Source organism: Oncorhynchus tshawytscha, linkage group LG32 (assembly GCF_018296145.1).
Source record: "Oncorhynchus tshawytscha isolate Ot180627B linkage group LG32, Otsh_v2.0, whole genome shotgun sequence".
Classification (NCBI taxonomy): Eukaryota; Metazoa; Chordata; class Actinopteri; order Salmoniformes; family Salmonidae; genus Oncorhynchus; species Oncorhynchus tshawytscha.
Window position 1 is genome coordinate 7,536,624 of NC_056460.1, and position 19,319 is coordinate 7,555,942.

Sequence of the window (19,319 nt, forward strand, 5' to 3'; positions counted from 1 at the left end):
ACGCGTCTAAAGATTCCTCCTTCCTTTCATCACCCCTACACACAGTGAGGATACGCTTCCAAAGACTCCTCCTTTCATCACCCCTACACACAGTGAGGATACGCGTCTAAAGATTCCTCCTTCCTTTCATCACCCCCTACACACAGTGAGGATACGCTTCCAAAGACTCCTCCTTCCTTTCATCACCCCCTACACACAGTGAGGATACGCTTCGATTCCTCCTTCCTTTCAAAGATTCCTCCTTTTCATCCTTCATCACCCCCATCACCCCCTACACACAGTGAGGATACGCTTCCAAAGATTCCTCCTTTCATCACCCCCTACACACAGTGAGGATACGCTTCTAAAGATTCCTCCTTCCTTTCATCACCCCCTACACACAGTGAGGATACGCTTCTAAAGATTCCTCCTTCCTTTCATCACCCCTACACACAGTGAGGATACGCTTCTAAAGATTCCTCCTTTCATCACCCCTTACACACAGTGAGGATACGCTTCCAAAGATTCCTCCTTTCATCACCCCTACACACAGTGAGGAAACGCTTTCAAAAATTCCTCCTTTCATCACCCCCTACACACAGTGAGGATACGCTTCCAAAGACTCCTCCTTACTTTCATCACCCCCCCTCTACTGAAGGCTCTACCGCCACTCACTGTCCGAGCCCTGAGTTTTCTGGATATTCCCCTTTATGGCCATGATTCAAAGCTTTATTCTCAAAACAGGTTTGTGTTCATTGGGCCAGCCCATTTCTTACGTTTTGTGCCTAAATGAACACGACCCAGGTGTCTTGTATACAGGAGAGAAGGACGGAAGAGATACAGGAAACTGGCCTTCTTCCAAGCTAGATATGTGAATTTTATTTGATTTAGAAATGCATGGTTTCATGGTTATCATAACATGTACGCACAACTGAAGACAACCACTGTACTGTAATTCATCATTCCATACCAAAAGCTAGTTCTACCAGACAAGGACAGATACGATGGCGAAACAAGTTTTTGTCTGCTACAGTCACAAAGTCTTATGGAGTGTTTAGTAACCATAGTGCCAGTACCTTTATCAACTGCCCTCATCTATTCAATCAAATATCAAATGGGGAAAGCAATGGCATTAGAACTTGCAAGCTTGTTTTGAGACATTAGTAATGTACATTTCTGTATCAAAAAGAATCCTGTTAAAACACTTCCACTGAGTAAATACAAAAGCAGTATCATCCATAACAAAAAGAATGTACCCACTGGGTTTTTACAATACACCTATTTCCTGTCTGTCCATAGAAGCCAAAGATGATTGGTAACATGGGAGAGAAGTCCAGTTTAGTTTGGCTGAAAAGACTGGACATTTGGGAAATATATCTATTAAAGCTATTTACTGGATCTAAATGGTACATATTAAGGCTCTCGAGTTTGTTGAACTGAATGCCCCTGAAAGTGTTGGCTACTGAGTACCTTCCAAGTTTGATGTTAAAATGCATCAGATGCTAACTAAAATCAGAACTAGAAGAAATTGATTCCTTCATCAACAACAAAAATAGATTGCTTGGTTCACCTAAATTGAATGGGATCAAATAGTCCAAGAAATTAGGCTGCAATGTGTTCAGCTCTTAAAAAGCAGTTTTTTTTGTTTGTGTTTGGTGTGCACCTGCTAGAACTGAATCTTTTCCAACCCAAGCATTCAGTGGGCTGTTGGTGTTTAGCATTCTGCCTGGTATGCACACTAAACTCACTATACAACATTATTTGCTGCGACAGCCATGTATTATTCTTATAAAAGTAAGTCCTTTTGAATACTGAAAATACATTTTTTTTTGTTCACTATAATTCTAACATGACCTAAATTCTATAATTAAAATGGATCATTTTGATGTCACTTCTTTACATCACAATTAGTGTTATGTATGCTGTGAATATATTTTTTTAAAGGAGTTGCAGTATTAAATGCTTAATTATGAAGTAATAATTTGGCATCTGATTCTAACAATTTCCTGGTTTATCTTGAAATCTGCCTGAATACATTTGACATAAATTCATTGCAAGTGCTTGATGCACTGAAAATAACAGAACCATCCCAGATATAAATTGATTGACTTATGTACAGAATTATCATAAAAAACACACATTGTGAAAAAGGTGGATTCATAGGTCAAATGTCAATCCATTACTATTTATACCATTAAATAACATGTCAAAATGTATCATTAACCAGGTTTCCATCCAACCATTTCATGCTGATTAATTACCGGACACTTGAAAAAAAGTAACGACTGGGCTGATGGAAACAGGAAATGCCGGTGCAGTTTTATAAAACAGACAATTTGCATCAATCGACATGGTGGGATGTTTTATGTGTCTGTAAAATTAATTATGCGAGAAATGGCAGTGGAAATGCCTTTTATCTGCAAATATTTATATAGTAACTATCACATCGGCGTAAACTTGGAGTCACACAATGACACTGTTGTGTGGTCCTCCACTATGACTCGGGAAGGCATGCAGGACTCGACTGCTCCCAAGCGCTGTGTGAAATAATCCTCTGGTTCCACTATATCACAACACAAAGTTTATCTTGATCGTGATCTTATTGCTTTTAAAGCAAAGTGTCACTCTCTTCCTCGTCTCATCCCTCTGTCTATTACTCCACTTCGTGTTCAGCGTCCATGCAGGACTCCCAGGGGTTTTGGGGCATGCGGGGCATGGAGAGCAGGAGGAGGCCGAGGCCACTGAGGAAGAGGAGGCAGAAGCCGGCGCAGGCACAGGCGAAGGACCAGGCGTAGGAGTAGTCTATCCAGATGGTTTCCTCGCTCTCGATCATCCGCTTTACCGACTGACGCATCACCTCCACTGAGATAATGGCGCACAGACCTGCGATTGGGCATAGAGGGAGAGAGGAGGATGGGTTAACGGGCATGACCTCCAATCACAGGTAAGCAGTTGAATCAGATATTATTTGTTTTTCATTTGCTATACTATATTATGATTTTAGTACTGTATCTGTTCCCTTAACACACTGATAACAGTACAACCAAAAGATTACAGAGGTAATGTGTTATCTGCTTGTCTGGTCTCACCTGCGAAAGCGAAGAACATTCCGGCAGGTTTGAGGATGTAGTCATTTCCCTTCTTGAAGGAGCACAGGAGACACAAGGTGCCCAGGATCATAAAGGCCAGGCTGAAGATGGCGATGGCCGCTGCCGAGATATTGTACTCTGAAAAGAGAGCAAATAGAGGTCACTTCAAGATGACCCGTGACCTATGAAAATATAGTATGCCATTTAGCAGACGTTTTTATCCAAAGCGACTTACAGTCATGCATGCATATCGGTGGTCCTGGGAATAAAGCCCACTACCTTGGCGTTACATGTGCCATGACATTTTTCCATCCAAATAGGATTGAGGGAAGGGTAGTCTGATCCTAGATCTGTGGTTAAGCGCAACTTCTATCTTAAGCAATTGCACATACTGTAAACTTGTAGAGTGCTACTTTCCTCCTAAAACACAAAAAATACCTCTCTAAACTGGATCTGCATAAATTAACTTTAGCTTTTCAATACTCAAATTGTTTAGTTTTTTTACGTTACAGTACACAAAAAGGTAAGAAAGAGTCTTTGTGGTGGGTTGTGGGGGTTAATGTCTTTGTATGTGTATATAAAATCAGCCATAAGCCGATAGGAGGTGTACTAAGAAAAATGGTTTTATTCCAGAGCAGCAAGAGTCCTTATGTCTCCAGCTGAATAATATCAATTATTTTTCATGACAGTGCAGCACTGGCGTAACTGGATGTGCAAACACTCATGTGGATTTTTTCCATTTGTCTTTAGTTTATGCCTGAGAAAATAGTTGAAGGGACCTAACGGAATTGTTACGCATGCAGACCAATTTAGTTTGTCACCTCATTGTACAGTACATGAGGTTGTGTACAGTCACAGAATGGACAATTAAATATATATTTTTTTTAATGAACAGGAGTGTGAAGCATGATAAGGAAGACGGAATTTCACTTGGTTGGTGGAATCTGCCATCAGTCAAACTAACAAGCTACCTAAATCAATCAAACTAACGGAGTGAAATAACGAGGTTATATTAGAAATGACATTGAGCTCGAAGTCAAAAATTGTTGTGTGAAATGAGAGACATGTTACAAGGTGAAAAAGTTCCTCTTGCAGTAAGGCAGCCATCTTTATTCAACCAAAGGAGAGAACTACGCTTGGCATTACTGTACGTTGTTCCAAGCTATTCCAAGCTGCTTAACCAGCCATTCCGGTTATGTCGGTGTTGTAATGTGGATGGAGGAGCTAGGCTTTGATCTTCCGCCTGCGCTCCTAGAATCGGTGCCCAGGGGAGAGCCTCTCCTCGGGGGCTCCCCTTCATCTCATTCTGGGGGAGGATGGGCCAATGCTGGCTCTCACCCCTTGAGTAGTCCTGGAATCATGCTATATCCTGCATGGAGTGCTAGCGCTCTTCCCCTTGCAACCCCAGAGAGAGGGGTGAGTGGTGTCAGTGTAGGCTGGATCAGTGGTTTAATGTCTCAGCTATGGGCTGAAAGATCTCTTTTGCACTCTATTTGGTGCATTAGTGATTTACTATCCCAGTGGCATTTTCAGTTTAGCTCTGTTTACGCTGCTTGGCTGGATCTGCCTGTGGCTAGTCGTACTGACAGCGCTGGATCTGCCTGTGGCTTGTCGTACTGACAGTGCTGGATCTGTAAACTATTGCAGACTACAAAGGGAAGCACAGCCGCGAGCTGCCCAGTGACACAAGCCTACCAGATGAGCAAAATTACTTCTATGCTCGCTTCGAGGAAAATAACACTGAAACATGCTTGACAGCATCAGCTGTTCCGGGACGATTGTGTGATCACTCTCTCCGTAGCTGATGTGAGTAAGACCTTTAAACAGGTCAACATTCACAAGGTCGCAGGGCCAGATGGATTACCAGGATGTGTACTCCGAGCATGAGTCTGTAATACCAACATGTTTCCAACCCTGTGCCCAAGAACACTAAGGTAACCTGTCTAAATGACTACTAACCCGTAGCACTCTCATCTGTAGCCATGACGTGCGTTGAAAGGCTGGTCATGGCTCACATCAACACCATTATCCCCAAACCCTAGACCTGACGGCCCGCCCCCAGGTGGTGAGGGTAGGCAACAACATCTCCTCCCCGCTGATCCTCAACACTGGGGCCCCACAAGGGTGCGTTCTGAGCCCTCTCCTGTACTCCCTGTTCACCCACGACTGCGTGGCCACGCACGCCTCCAACTCAATCATCAAGTTTGCGGACGACACAACAGTGGTAGGCTTGATTACCAACAACGACGAGACGGCCTACAGGGAGGAGGTGAGGGCCCTCGGAGTGTGGTGTCAGGAAAATAACCTCACACTCAACGTCAACAAAACTAAGGAGATTTGTGGACTTCAGGAAACAGCAGAGGGAACACCCCCTATCCACATCGATGGAACAGTAGTGGAGAGGGTAGCAAGTTTTAAGTTCCTCTGCATACACATCACAGACAAACTGAATTGGTCCACTCACACAGACAGCATCGTGAAGAAGGCGCAGCAGCGCCTCTTCAACCTCAGGAGGCTGAAGAAATTTGGCTTGTCACCAAAAGCACTCACAAACTTCTACAGATGCACAATCGAGAGCATCCTGGCGGGCTGTATCACCGCCTGGTACGGCAACTGCTCCGCCCTCAACCGTAAGGCTCTCCAGAGGGTAGTGAGGTCTGCACAACGCATCACCGGGGGCAAACTACTTGCCCTCCAGGACACCTACACCACCCGATGTTACAGGAAGGCCATAAAGATCATCAAGGACATCAACCACCCGAGCCACTGCCTGTTCACCCCGCTATCATCCAGAAGGCGAGGTCAGTACAGGTGCATCAAAGCTGGGACCGAGAGACTGAAAAACAGCTTCTATCTCAAGGCCATCAGACTGTTAAACAGCCACCACTAACATTGAGTGGCTGCTGCCAACACACTGACACTGACTCAACTCCAGCCACTTTAATAATGGGAATTGATGGGAAATGTAAATATATCACTAGCCACTTTAAACAATGCTACCTTATATAATGTTTACATACCCTACATTATTCATCTCATATGCATACATATATACTGTACTCTATCATCTACTGCATCCTTATGTAATACATGTATCACTAGCCACTTTAACTATGCCACTTTGTTTACATACTCATCTCATATGTATATACTGTACTCGATACCATCTACTGTATCTTGCCTATGCTGCTCTGTACCATCACTCATTCATATATCCTTATGTACATATTCTTTATCCCCTTACACTGTGTATAAGACAGTAGTTTTGGAATTGTTACTTGTTGGTTATTACTGCATTGTAGGAACTAGAAGCACAAGCATTTTGCTACACTCGCATTAACATCTGCTAACCATGTGTATGTGACAAATAAAATTTGATTTGATTTGACTATGTCTTTACAAGCCTGTGAATTTAAAGGTATATTATTTTAATATGATCCAATGTACACATCTGAAGTTAGATGTACAGTGGGGCAAAAAAGTATTTAGTCAGCCACAGCTACTGATTGGGTCTGACAAGGCCCTGCATGTGCTTAGCAGTTCTGTCATATGTGAGAGTACATACGTTGAATGGGCCAAATGTGCACAGTACTGGCAGGGTCACAGAGGGGGCTAGTGGAAAGATGGGGGAAGGAAAATATCCAAGTGAGAAGGGAATGGGCGTTGAGCGGAATTAGCTCTGTCACATGGTGTTCCTTTGATGCTTACTTGCCAGATCATATACTCAGCTAACACATAACATTCTGAGAACCATATGTTTTTTGATGGGAATTTCAATATTTCAGCATAACGTTTTCTGCAAGTCAAGAAAACATTAGTAACGTTCAAAGTAGTGTTCTCAAATACCAGTATCGCGATACGAGGAAGTACGGAACAAAAGGAAACAAATTATGAAGCGGATTACATTTCCTGAGAGAAACATTCCTAATGTTGGATGCAAGAAGTCTTATGTTGTCACCCAGAGTCACATTTGCTTATTTTCCAAGCTATAGCACATCATACTTAACAAAAGTAGGTTTTAAAGGACCATAGAGTTGAGTCTGCGTCGTGCTTTCGTTTTTGCCATGGAAAATCTGGTATCGTAGTATCACAATACTGGTATAGTGACAACAGTAGTTCAAAGAATGTTCTAAGAATGTTTTTTTTTTTAAACATATACATTCTGTTCTCAGCGTCGACAAAACTCTCTCTATCCTCTATCTTGCTAAGTGTGTTCAAGTGTGTTGTCCATGCCAACTAATTGGCCACACCTGATGTTAATGAGTGCTTGTTTCCTTTGAAATGGGGTCTGTTTGAATAGACTAAAATGAACAGCGTTGTAAACAGCTGAGTAAAAAAACAAACATGGCATGCTTGCTCCGTCCTGCTGACGCAGTGGACTAATTCCATGGATAGAGAACAGAAGATCACAGGTTTGAATATCACTGACGCCCGTGCCATAATAAAAAATAAATGTATTTGCATGATTAATGCCTAAGCAAGATTTCCATGTTCTTGAAACATTCAGGGAAAGTTTTACGGGAGTTATTAAAAAAAAACACCAAATAACATGATTTCTGTTCTCAGAACGTAAAATAAAAACCTCCCAGGAAAACTTCCAGGGAACCATAGTAAAACGTTCTCAGTACCTCCCTGCCACCGAAAAACAAACATTCCCAGAACATGCTAAATTATCATTTAGTTTTCAGAATGTTTAAAAAATGTTCAGTTCTACTGGTCAGGAAAGATATGGCTTCGTTCGCAGAACCAATGGGAAACCAAAAATGTACATTTCCACAATTTTCTAGGAACCAAATGTGTTAGCTGGCTATCCATTCAGTTAACTTGGCCTAGGTATACTGGGAAAAGTCCATATACTTCAATGTTTCTGCTTGTGTTGAAACCAAGGCTGATGGACAAATGCTAACAAAGACCAAGGGCCCCATTCAACTGGTAGCGCTGAAGAGCTGCACTACTGCGCGTTAGGAAAGTAAAGGCAATCTTCCGACTGCTTTGACAGTTAGGACTCCATAAGTCAGCTCAATCGGAAATTACCTTTAAATTTCAAACGCGCTGTAGCGCTGAACTTTGGTGACGTGGATTGAATCCAGCCCCAAGGCACCACTGGTTATGTGGGTAAGGCTTAGAATGAAGGTGTATATCTGGCTCTTTGTGCTTTGGTCTTTGTTAGCGTTTGTTCCTAAAACTTAGAAGGAGACAATGGGCAGCCCTGCCATGCGCCTAGCATGGAGTTCAGATGTATCCAATTTGGCTTGTACTATTCACCATCCATGTTTCATATCCCATGTTGCTTATTTGTTTTTATGACTCTCCCTTTGAATCTTCTCTTATGAAACATTGTCAAAAGGACATCAAAGAAGACACACATTTTGTTCTTGAAGAGAATAAGCCAATATACAGGTAACTGCCAAAATAAAGGAAACACTTGTGTAAATGAAGGATATAAAGCAGGTGCTTCCACACAGGTGTGGTTCATGAGTTAATTAAGCAATTAAAACATCCCACCATGCTTAGGGGTTATGTATATAAATGCCCAGTTGCCCATTATTTTGGGTACCATGGCTAGATGAAGAGATCTCAGTGACTTTGAAAGAGGGGTCTCAAAGGAGCATAGTGGGCTTAAAGGGTGTGTGTGTGTATGTTTTACAATACTTGAGTACCAAAAGTCCTCACAAGAATAGTAAACCAACTAAATTCAGAGAAGTGAGGACATTTTGCCGGTCCACACTTGTAAAAAGGCTATTTTAGGCTTAGGTTTTAGGGTTAGAAATAAGGTTAGGTTTAGGTTAGGGTTAGGATTAAGGTTCATTTAGGGGTTAGGGAAAATAGGATTTTGAATGGGAATCAATTGTTGGTCCCCAAAAAGTCCTCACAAGTGGTTAAATCACCTGGTTAAATAAAGGTGAAATAAAAAAATTAAGTATAGTAAAACATAGCTGTGTGTGTGTGTGTGTAAATCTATTATGATTTACACCCTACTGGTTGGGTCTGACAAGGCCCTGCATGTGCTTGGCGCCCTTACATGCATCACATGGAAGTCCTGTCATATGTGAGAGTACATGTGTCTAATGGGCCAAGCATGTGCGCAGTACTGGCAGGGTCACCAAGGGGGCTAGTGGGGAGATGGGAGAAGGACAATATCCAGGAGAGAAGGGAATTGGCGGTGACAGGGATTCGCTCTGTCACATGGGGTTCCATCACGCTACCTGCCGGAGCTTATATCCACTCAGTTGACTTTGCCGCAACCCTTGCGCCTACCAAAACTTAATATACTTAAATGTTTCTGCTTGTGTTGAAATTAATTCAAGGCTGATGGCCAAATCCTAAGAATGACCAAATCACCATTGGTTGTGAAGCAGTAAGTCTGGTTCTTTGTACGTTTGTTTTTGTTAACATTTGTCCATGAAACTTAGGAGACAACGGGCAGCCCTGCCTTGCCCCTAGCATGGACTGTTTGAGTTGAGTTGTATCCAATTTGGCTTGTATTATTCACCACCCATGTTTCATATCCAGAGTTGCCTATTTTTTTACGACTGTTCCCTTTGAATATTCCCTTATGAAACATTCTGTCAGAAGGACATCAAAGAATACACTTTTTCTGTTCTTGAAGACACACTACATGACCAAAAGTATGTGGACACCTGCTCATCTCATTCCAAAATCATGGGCATTAAAATGGAGTTGATCCCCCCCCCTTTCCTGCAATAACAACATCCACTGTTCTGGGAAGACTTTCCACTAGATGTTGGAACATTGCTGTGGGGACTTGCTTCCATTCAGCCACAAGAGCATTAGTGAGGTCGGGCATTGATGTTGGGCGATTAGGCCTGGATCACTGCCTGGCTCATTCCAATTCATCCCAAAGGTGTTCGATGGGGGTTCTGTATGGAATTTGCTTTGTGCACAGGGAACATTATCATACTGAAACAAGAAAGGGCCTTTCCTAAACTGTTGCCACAAAGTTAGAAGCACAAAATTGTCTAGAATGTCATTGAATGCTGTAGCGTCACATTGAATGCTGTAGCGTTACAAGCCGAACCATGAAAAACATCCCCAGACCATTATTCCTCCTCCACCAAACTTTACAGTTGGCACTATGCATTGGGGCAGGTAGCGTTCTCATGGCATCCGCCAAACCCAGATTCGTCCACCGGACTTGCCAGATGGTGAAGCATGATTCATCACTCCAGAGACAGGTTTCCACTGCTTCAGAGTCCAATGGCGACATGCTTTACGCCACTCCAGCCAATGCTTGGCATTGCACATGGTAATATTAGGCTTATGTGTGGCTGCTCGGCCATGGAAACCCATTTCATGAAGCTCCCGACAAACAGTTCTTATGTTAATGTTTCTTCCAGAGGCAGTTTGCAACTCAGTAGTGAGTGTTGCAAACGAGGAGAGATGATTTTTATGCGCCACTCGCTTCAGCAGTCGGCAGCCCCGTTCTGTGAGCTTGTGTGGCCTACCACTGAGGCTGAGCCATTGTTGCTCCTAGACATTTCCACTTCACAATAACAGCACTTACAGTTGACCGGGGCAGCTCTAGCAGGGCAGAAATTTTACGAACTGACTTGTTGTAAAGATGGCATCCTATGACGGTGCCACGTTGAAGGTCACTGAGCTCTTCAGTAAGGCCATTCTACTGCCAAAGTTTGTCTATGGCGATTGCATGGCTGTGTGCTTGCTTTTATACACCTGTCTGCAACGGGTGTGGTTGAAATAGTCAAATCCAATCATTTGAAGGTGTGTCCACATACTTTTGTATATATAGTGTATAAACCAAGTGTACAAAATATTAGGAACATCTGCTCTTTCCATGACATAGGCTGAACAGGGGAATCCAGGTGAAAGCTATGGTCCCTTATCACTTCAATCGGTGTAGATGAAGGGGAGGAGACAGGTTAAAGAAGGATTTTTAAACCATGAGACATAAATTGTGTATGTGTGCCATTTGAACGGGGTATGGTAGTGTCAAGAACTGAAATGCTGCTGAGTCTCACACTCAACAGTTTCCCATGTGTATCAAGAATGGTCCATCACCCAAAGGACATCAGCCAACTTAACACAACTGTGGTAAGTAAGCATTGGAATCACCATGAGCCAGAATCACCGTGGAACGCTTTCGATGCCTTGTAAGAGCCCATGTCCCGACGAATTGAGGTTGTTCTTAGGTCGAAAGGAGGTGCAACACAATAGTAGGAAGATGTTCCTAATGTTTTGTACACTCAGTGTACATGAACGTTACAAAACAGAACCATGGTGTGTTAGTTAGGCCATTATTAACTTGTGTATGGATGAGGCACAAAAGAAACCTTACCTTTCTGGGTTTTGACTTCAAAAATCTCAGACTCGTCCCCAGGAGTGAAGTGTTTGAAGTAAGTGCAGTTCTCCGCTGTAGGAGACATGAAAACATAGTCAGCTGGAGGTTCAGATAGTAGCACTTCAGGCAATGTTTCTCATCAATACACTGAACATCATAGAAGTTACTAAATAATCGGGAAAATAGCTATATTTCATAATAGATGCACAACACTTCGGAAATAAAAATGGCGTAATAGACCAATGTGTTTACCAAAAACGGTTTCACGAGTCTTCCACAAATGTAAAGATGCTAACTTCATAAAAAACAGATAAAAGGATTTTGATGCTTTTTACCTGGACTACCTTTAAACTACTTGCATAACCGATGAACGAGCATTCTGTAGTTGTTAATCCACACGGATCAACATTTAGGCGCACCCCTTTCATCTGATGGTTTGCGCTGAGTTTACATAAAACCCTTATCTATCTGCACCCTGTTGATTGACAGTGTCTGATTTTGTGTTAGCATAGGTTATGTTGGGCATCCATAAATGGCGCATCCAATAGGAAGTACTTTTAATTCAACTTGCCAAAATTATATAATTACTCCTGTGTATACAAAAATAAATACATTCCTTCAAAACACTTCACCACAGAGTGCATGATTGAGCCACAGTGGATGATTCGCTTCTTTAAAAAAAATAGCTGTGGATTGTTTTAAATCACAATGCCAAGGGCATAACCTACAGTTGAGAAGCGCGAAATTGGGCAGGCGGCGCACCATATCAGATAGCTGATTGTTGATTTGCGGCTGTCAGTGCAATTAGGCTATCAAAATTCTCAACTCACAATAGGCCATTGAGCGAACGGTAGCGTATTTTATTGGCACTCTATAGCGGAGACCATCGGCCATATCCCGGGTGAGTGCGCATATTCACTGTCTTATTCATTTGGGTCCCTGTTCCTGTAAGGACAATAATTTCCTCCCCCAGGCTAGTTGAACGTCGTAGCCTGTGTCTCCAGTGTTGCCAATTTAGCAACTTTGTCGCTATATTTAGCAAGTATTCAGACCCCTCTAGCGACAATTCTTTTTTTTAAATCGACTAGCGACAAATATAGCGACTTTTTCTGGTGTTATTGGAGACTCTGACATGAAAGCACATATCGTTCTTACTCTTCTCAACAAGCAGCGGGTGCCCCCACCCCCGTCCCAAAGCACTCGCAGGTGGCCCAGCATGCGGGAAGCTCCTGCTGGCTGATCCCGCCCTGAATGTAAGCCAGGGCGGGATCAGCCAGTAGGAGCTTCCCGCATGCGCAATTCATTTGCAGTCTGGACGTGGAGGGGTGAACATCTCCTGCTCTGACTGCAGCTGGGAGGGACTGTTGCGCAAGGACTGGGCGGGATGTAAATGTAAAATGTTCTTTCTCTAAAATAAATCACTGCATTTGACTCACACAGCCTCAGTCACTTACTCACCTTGTCCACTGTGTGTGTGCCTCTCTGTGACATACGTTAAACATCTAGCTGGCTAGCTCATCATGTCTCAGTCTAAACTGTAGACTCAAAAATACAGAAAGGAGTGGGAATCAAACCCTGAATTCAAAGGTTGGTTGAAGCCGTTTATTGGAGATGATACACGGGCATACTGCCTGTATTGTAAGGCTGATTTCTGCGCCAAACTTAGTGATGTAAAAAAAACACTTCAACTCAAAAACATACTCAAAAGGCAAGAGGCCTTATAACAGTTCCACCCAAAACAAGCTGCCAGTTATGGTTTAAAAAATTGACTCTGCAAAAAAGGCTGTGGCCACCATGGCATTAGCTGTCGCTGAACACTGTTCCATGCTGGCATGTGATCACATTGGAGAAGCATGTAGAGCTGCTTTCTCAGACTCCACTGCTGCTACCCACTTCAAAATGCACAGGACAAAGTGCACAGAGATGATTAATGGTGTTCTAGCACCATACTTTCTGAAAAAGCTGGTCGCAGATGTGGGTGACCAGCCTCCTCGATGAGTCCACAGATGTAAGTGTTTCTAAGTACCTGGGTGTTGTGATAAGGTACTTTAGTGACACCAAGCAGACAATTGTATCAACATTTCTGGGGCTTGTTGAGTTGGAGGGAGGAGATGCCAAATCTATAGCCCGTGCTGTTGGGGCTTTCCTCGAGAAGTGTTTTAAAAAAGAGAAACTCCTGGGGATAGGGACTGACAATGCCTCTGTTATGACTGGAATTAACAATGGGTCCATAAAGTGCTGAAGGAGGAGTATGGCCTCAAATATCTGGTTCTTATTCGCTGTGTGTGTTCTAAACATATTTAGGGTGTTTTTTACTCACTTTTTGTCTCACCCGTGACGTTATTCCTCTCTCTTACAGCTTCCATCGCAATTACAAGCACATTGCAAATTAGGCGATGACGTCATTTAGCGACTTATAGCAACTTTTAGGACAGCCAATAGCTACTTTCCTTACTGAGGAGTTGGCAACACTGTAGTCCCTCCCATTTTCAGAGGCCTCGATTAGATGGTTGCATTCAAGACGTCTTTATTGATCTGAGTCTGTCAGAGTAGCCTGCGATTTTGGTGGCATTAAAGATTCTGCTAGTCTCCAGTTATGGAGACGAAAGTGTCGTAGAACTGCATGAAATGTTTATAAATGGCTTTTTTTTTCGGATTCTCGTAAAAATGTCCATCTAGCTGGGTTCCTGAGCTCTGGACGTGTGCAAATAAAGGAAAAGAAAGCAGAACGGTGTTTTTTTGCGAACAGTGAGTTAGTTATATTATTAGCCTAGTTTATGACTATCCAATCTACTCATCATGTTAGGAATAGAAGGCTATATCTTACATTAGTCTGCAAATAGATAGATGCATGCAATTCTTTATTTTTAGCCTCCACTAACTTGAAACTCACACGCAGCCTATCGGGGCATCCCATTCACTTTGCCAGGACCAATGTGTTAACCCCTGGGGATCCGTGCTAAGCACAAGTAAAAGCTGACCCACAGAATACGATCACAGCGTTTGCAGAGGGCTAGGAGTATCGCCCTACGCTTTGATGCTAAACCAGAACTTCAAAACATCCATTCGCCAGGGAAACTATATTTGTAAACAGCGGCGACAGACGGCTGTGTCACTCAGACATTTAGGGGGGAGACTTCAGAGTCGCTCAACTCTGTTCTGTCACCGGATAGGCCTGCTCTGCATCAGATACGTGGCATCTAATGTTCTGGGCCAACTGCAGGGACCACGCAGGAGTAAGTTACAGGCTATCAAATCAAATCACAATCGAGAGCATCCTGGCGGGCTGTATCACCGCCTGGTACGGCAACTGCTCCGCCCACAACCGTAAGGCTCTCCAGAGGGTAGTGAGGTCTGCACAACGCATCACCGGGGGCAAACTACCTGCCCTCCAGGACACCTACACCACCCGATGTTACAGGAAGGCCATAAAGATCATCAAGGACATCAACCACCCGAGCCACTGCCTGTTCACCCCGCTATCATCCAGAAGGCGAGGTCAGTACAGGTGCATCAAAGCTGGGACCGAGAGACTGAAAAACAGCTTCTATCTCAAGGACATCAGACTGTTAAACAGCCACCACTAACATTGAGTGGCTGCTGCCAACACACTGACACTGACTCAACTCCAGCCACTTTAATAATGGGAATTGATGGGAAATGATATAAATATATCACTAGCCACTTTAAACAATGCTACCTTATATAATGTTACTTACCCTACATTATTCATCTCATATGCATATGTATATACTGTACTCTATCATCGACTGCATCCTCATGTAATACATGTATCACTAGCCACTTTAACTATGCCACTTTGTTTACATACTCATCTCATATGTATATACTGTACTCGATACCATCTACTGTATCTTGCCTATGCTGCTCTGTACCATCACTCATTCATATATCCTTATGTACATATTCTTTATCCCCTTACACTGTGTATAAGACAGTAGTTTTGGAATTGTTAGTTAGATTACTTGTTGGTTATTACTGCATTGTCGGAACTAGAAGCACAAGCATTTCGCTACACTCGCATTAACATCTGCTAACCATGTGTATGTGACAAATCAAATTTGATTTGATTTGAGTAAGTTACAGGCTGTCATGTAGAATTATGTGAGCTAAGCATGTTATCACATCGGCTCCAGCCTTTCTCATATCCACACATACACATGGGCTGGAGATAATTCCCCTTCTCCCAGGACAACTAAGAAGATCGAGTTACTGGTGGGTGGGGTTGCCAGTTTGGATGTATTACTGAGAGAAGGCTAATCAAAAAAGATACACAAAGTATGTGCAGGTTCAATTAGCTGGATTTGGCGCCCATCCATGGCGCCAGCAAAGCATTCTTTAATGAGTAGAATCCAGCAGAACAAATTTGACACATGATTAATGACTTAATTTTCTCGGTGTAAACTGGTTTTCTGGTTGAGAAGACATCATCATATAATCAGAGTACAACCAACTGGTCTGTGTTACAACCAGTTAAAGATATATTTTTCAGTACAGGATGAAAAGCTAAAGTTAAATATGTCACATTTTGGTTGTTATCTAGTCAGATCACCAGATTTCCACCAGATAAAGATGTATTGTTCTGGTTACTTAAAATATGCTCACAAAACATCCTTATACGACTATTATACAACCTGACAATGATTGGTTTTGGTAAGGTAAAGGACCATGAAAAAGGATCTAAATGTGTTCATGTTTTGACTCTCACTAATAGAGGATGTTTTTTGTGAATGAGGACAGAGACTGGCCATCAAGGGAAAACCCAGAGGTGGTTACTTAGCAACTGGCTTGTCTGCTTTTTTTATTAAGTAAGGCGGGCAGGGGAATGAGGTGGCTAGCCACAGAATTCAATGTTTTGGTTTAGAGAGAGAGAGCTAGTTTATAGAAGAGTCAGAGTACATTCATTCGGGCCTTTAAAGGTCAATTGCTGAGTCCCCTCAGCTCAACCCAGCCATTTTAAGTCGTTCACCCCTCAAACAAAAGCCTCGGCTCTAGCTTCGGTAGTATCTCTCCGCACCACAAACTCCTGTGTTAATAACTGTAATGGACCAGAAGGGATTCTTGTCATCATGCTGAAGACCAAGTGTCCTTTCATTGCGCTGAGAGGAGAGAGAGCCCACGCTGCATTATGAGACACTTGAACAGGCATTGGGGCTGTGTCGTTGTCCTTCTGTGTTTGTTAATTGAAACACTAAATCCAGGGATTATGCCAATTATGCGGTGGCGGCGCTCGCCTCATTAGCTTTTGATGTCCTCATTACACACTCCCATCCTCACCTTTAGAGACACACGCGCACACACAATATGAAGGCAGTCAGTCAGGTTGGCACAAATATGCACACACACAAACACTATGAACGCAGGTAGGCAAGCACACATGCACGCTCCCTCGCACACACATGGTCTGTGCCGCTGTGCTCTCTAATGGCATTGGAAAGACACTCAAAATGTCTCTCTGATGATGGGTAGAAGAAAAAGACTCAGGCCTTCCAGGAACTGGCTTACAGTATATGTGCTTGGAATTCAAACCCAGGTCTCTATAAGGACTTGTAAGGCTCCCCCATGTCTATCCACATCTGTAGTATTATCTAAAAATAAGGACGCACGACAATGAGGTTCTAGCTCCCGCATGTTTAACCTAACCCTTGCATGTCATACCTAGGTACGGATACCCCCAAGGGACATCCTACTACATCTTCCCCTCTCCCATGAACAAGAACTCAACATGCATAACCACTGAAGCATAACTGAAATGCAATTTGGAAACCGGTATTATTCTCGAACATGCTACTTCCCATCCTGAAACAGTATGAAAGCATTAAATCACACAGTATGAACATTAACTTAGGTACAACAGTCTCTTTTTTCTGGGTATGGTCCCTAACAGTATGTTTTCTCTTCACGTAACATAGTCTTTAGGCACTTCACATCCCTTTTTTTTTTTCTCTCCCCAATTTCGTGGTATCCAATTGTTAGTAGTTACTATCGCTACAACTCCCATATGGGCTCGGGAGAGACGAAGTCGAGAGCCATGCGTCCTACGAAACACAACCCAACCAAGCCGCACTGCTTCTTAACACAGTGCGCATCCAACCCGGAAGCCAGCCGCACCAATGTGTCGGAGGAAACACCGCGCACCTAGCGACCTGGTCAGCGCGCACTGCGCCCGGCCCGCCACAGGAGTCACTAGTGCGCGATGAGACAAGGATATCCCTACCGGCCTAAACCCTCCCTAACCCGGACGACGCTAGGCCAATTGTGTGTCGCCCCATGGACCACCCGGTCGTGGCCGGCTGCGACAGAGCCTGGGCTCGAACCCAGAGTCTCTGGTGGCACAGCTAGCACTGCGATGCAGTGCCTTAGACCACTGCCCCACCCGGGAGGCCCTTCACATTGTGGATTTCAAATTTGATGCATTTTCTGTGGCCTTAGTCTTGTGCGGCTGGTAGATCTGGAAGAGCTCTGAGGTGTGTTTTGTTCCTTCGTACCTCTTCTGAGCCTGTGTCCACCACATAGGAGCATGGGGCATCCGCTTTCCTCAGCACTATTGCTGATGTCTTTGAGTTTGTAATCCGTTGACCTTCTGCCAGCTCTGGCCTCTCCTTAACACGGTGTCTCCGATTTAAAGTCTCCAGTTTGCATTTGTTTCAGCCGTCTGCAGAAAAGGAGCTTGCAGAGAACTGGAGAGCGTTATCTGTAACCAGGACCTCAGCGACCCCTCGCCTGGGAAAAATGACTTTAATCCATTGATAACACCAGCTGATGTGGTTATGGGTGTCTTTGCTATTTCAATGTATCTTGAGTAGTAATCTACCACTAGCATATAAGTGTCATTTTTCCAATAGAACATATCTGCCCTTATCCTTTTGCCATGGCTGTTTTGGCAGCTCCGTTGCCATTGGCTCCGGATGACAAGGTTGACATTTTGTACAGACCTCACAATGGGCTACCAGCTTGGCAATCTGAGTACTCAGACCAAGCCACCACACTGACTGTTGAGCCCTCAGTCTGCATTTGGTTATCCCCATGTGTCCCTCATGCACTCTGTCTAGCATTTCTGGTTGTAGAGTCTCTGGGATAACTCTCCGTTGTCCTTTCATGAGAAGGTCTCCATTACAGTGGAAGTCACTTTGGTGCACCCAATAGGGCTTCAGCAGCTGAGGCAGTTCCTCCTGCCTGGGCCATCCCTTTTTGCACTGCTGCACTATCTGTCAGCAGATGGGGTCTCGTTGTTGCTCCTCTGCAATCGGCTGTAGTTTGGTCTGGGATGCAGGTAGGTACCCGGGGGTGCGGCTTGGCCTGGCGGCGCTGAAATGAACATTCTCGAGGCCATCAAACTACTACGCTCTGAGATAGTTGAAATGAAAACGGAGGTGGTTGCTACGATTGAGGCCTGAATACAGGAGGTTTCTGACATTTTTAAAAGCAGATTTAACCATCCTGCGGAACGAGACTATGCCAGCAATCACATCACTCAAAACAACAACGGCGTCGCACACTACAACGATTGCAGCACTGGAGACCTCCGCTACCAATGTCTCCGACTTAACTACAACCCTGGAGGCTGAAGTGAAACGCCTAGCTGCGGATTTGAAAAAGGTGAAGGAGAGCTGTGTGAGTTTAGATGGATTCTCCCGCTGCAATAATCTGAGACTTGTTTCGGTCCCAGAGTCAGCGGAAATGCATCGCGCCACGGATTTAGTTTCAGGGCTGCTGAAGGATGTTCTTGCCTTAGATGAAAAGCCCCTGATTGACGGAGCCCACCGGTCGCTGCACCCAAAGCCCCGGGATGGGGAGAGGCCCCGTGACATAATTCTTCAAGTGCACTTTTTTCATGAGAAGATGGAGATCCTCCGAGGAGCCCGCAATACCACTCTGAGCTTTCAAGGACAGAGCTTCACCATCTACCA

General features: G+C 43.8%; 1 protein-coding gene across 1 annotated transcript in view; it reads right to left on the reverse strand.

Annotated features, from left to right (window-relative positions):
* Nucleotides 1–831: 831 nt before the first annotated feature.
* The window catches only part of LOC112230348 (voltage-dependent calcium channel gamma-1 subunit), a 29,542-nt gene continuing 11,054 nt past the window's right edge, over nucleotides 832–19,319 (reverse strand). The window contains exons 2-4 of the mRNA XM_024396600.2: nucleotides 11,386–11,460; nucleotides 3,069–3,206; nucleotides 832–2,862 (exon numbers count right to left, since the gene is read on the reverse strand). Coding sequence (XP_024252368.1) covers nucleotides 2,633–2,862; nucleotides 3,069–3,206; nucleotides 11,386–11,460 — 443 coding nt within the window. The 3' untranslated portion in view covers nucleotides 832–2,632. The remainder of the gene's footprint in view (nucleotides 2,863–3,068; nucleotides 3,207–11,385; nucleotides 11,461–19,319) is intronic.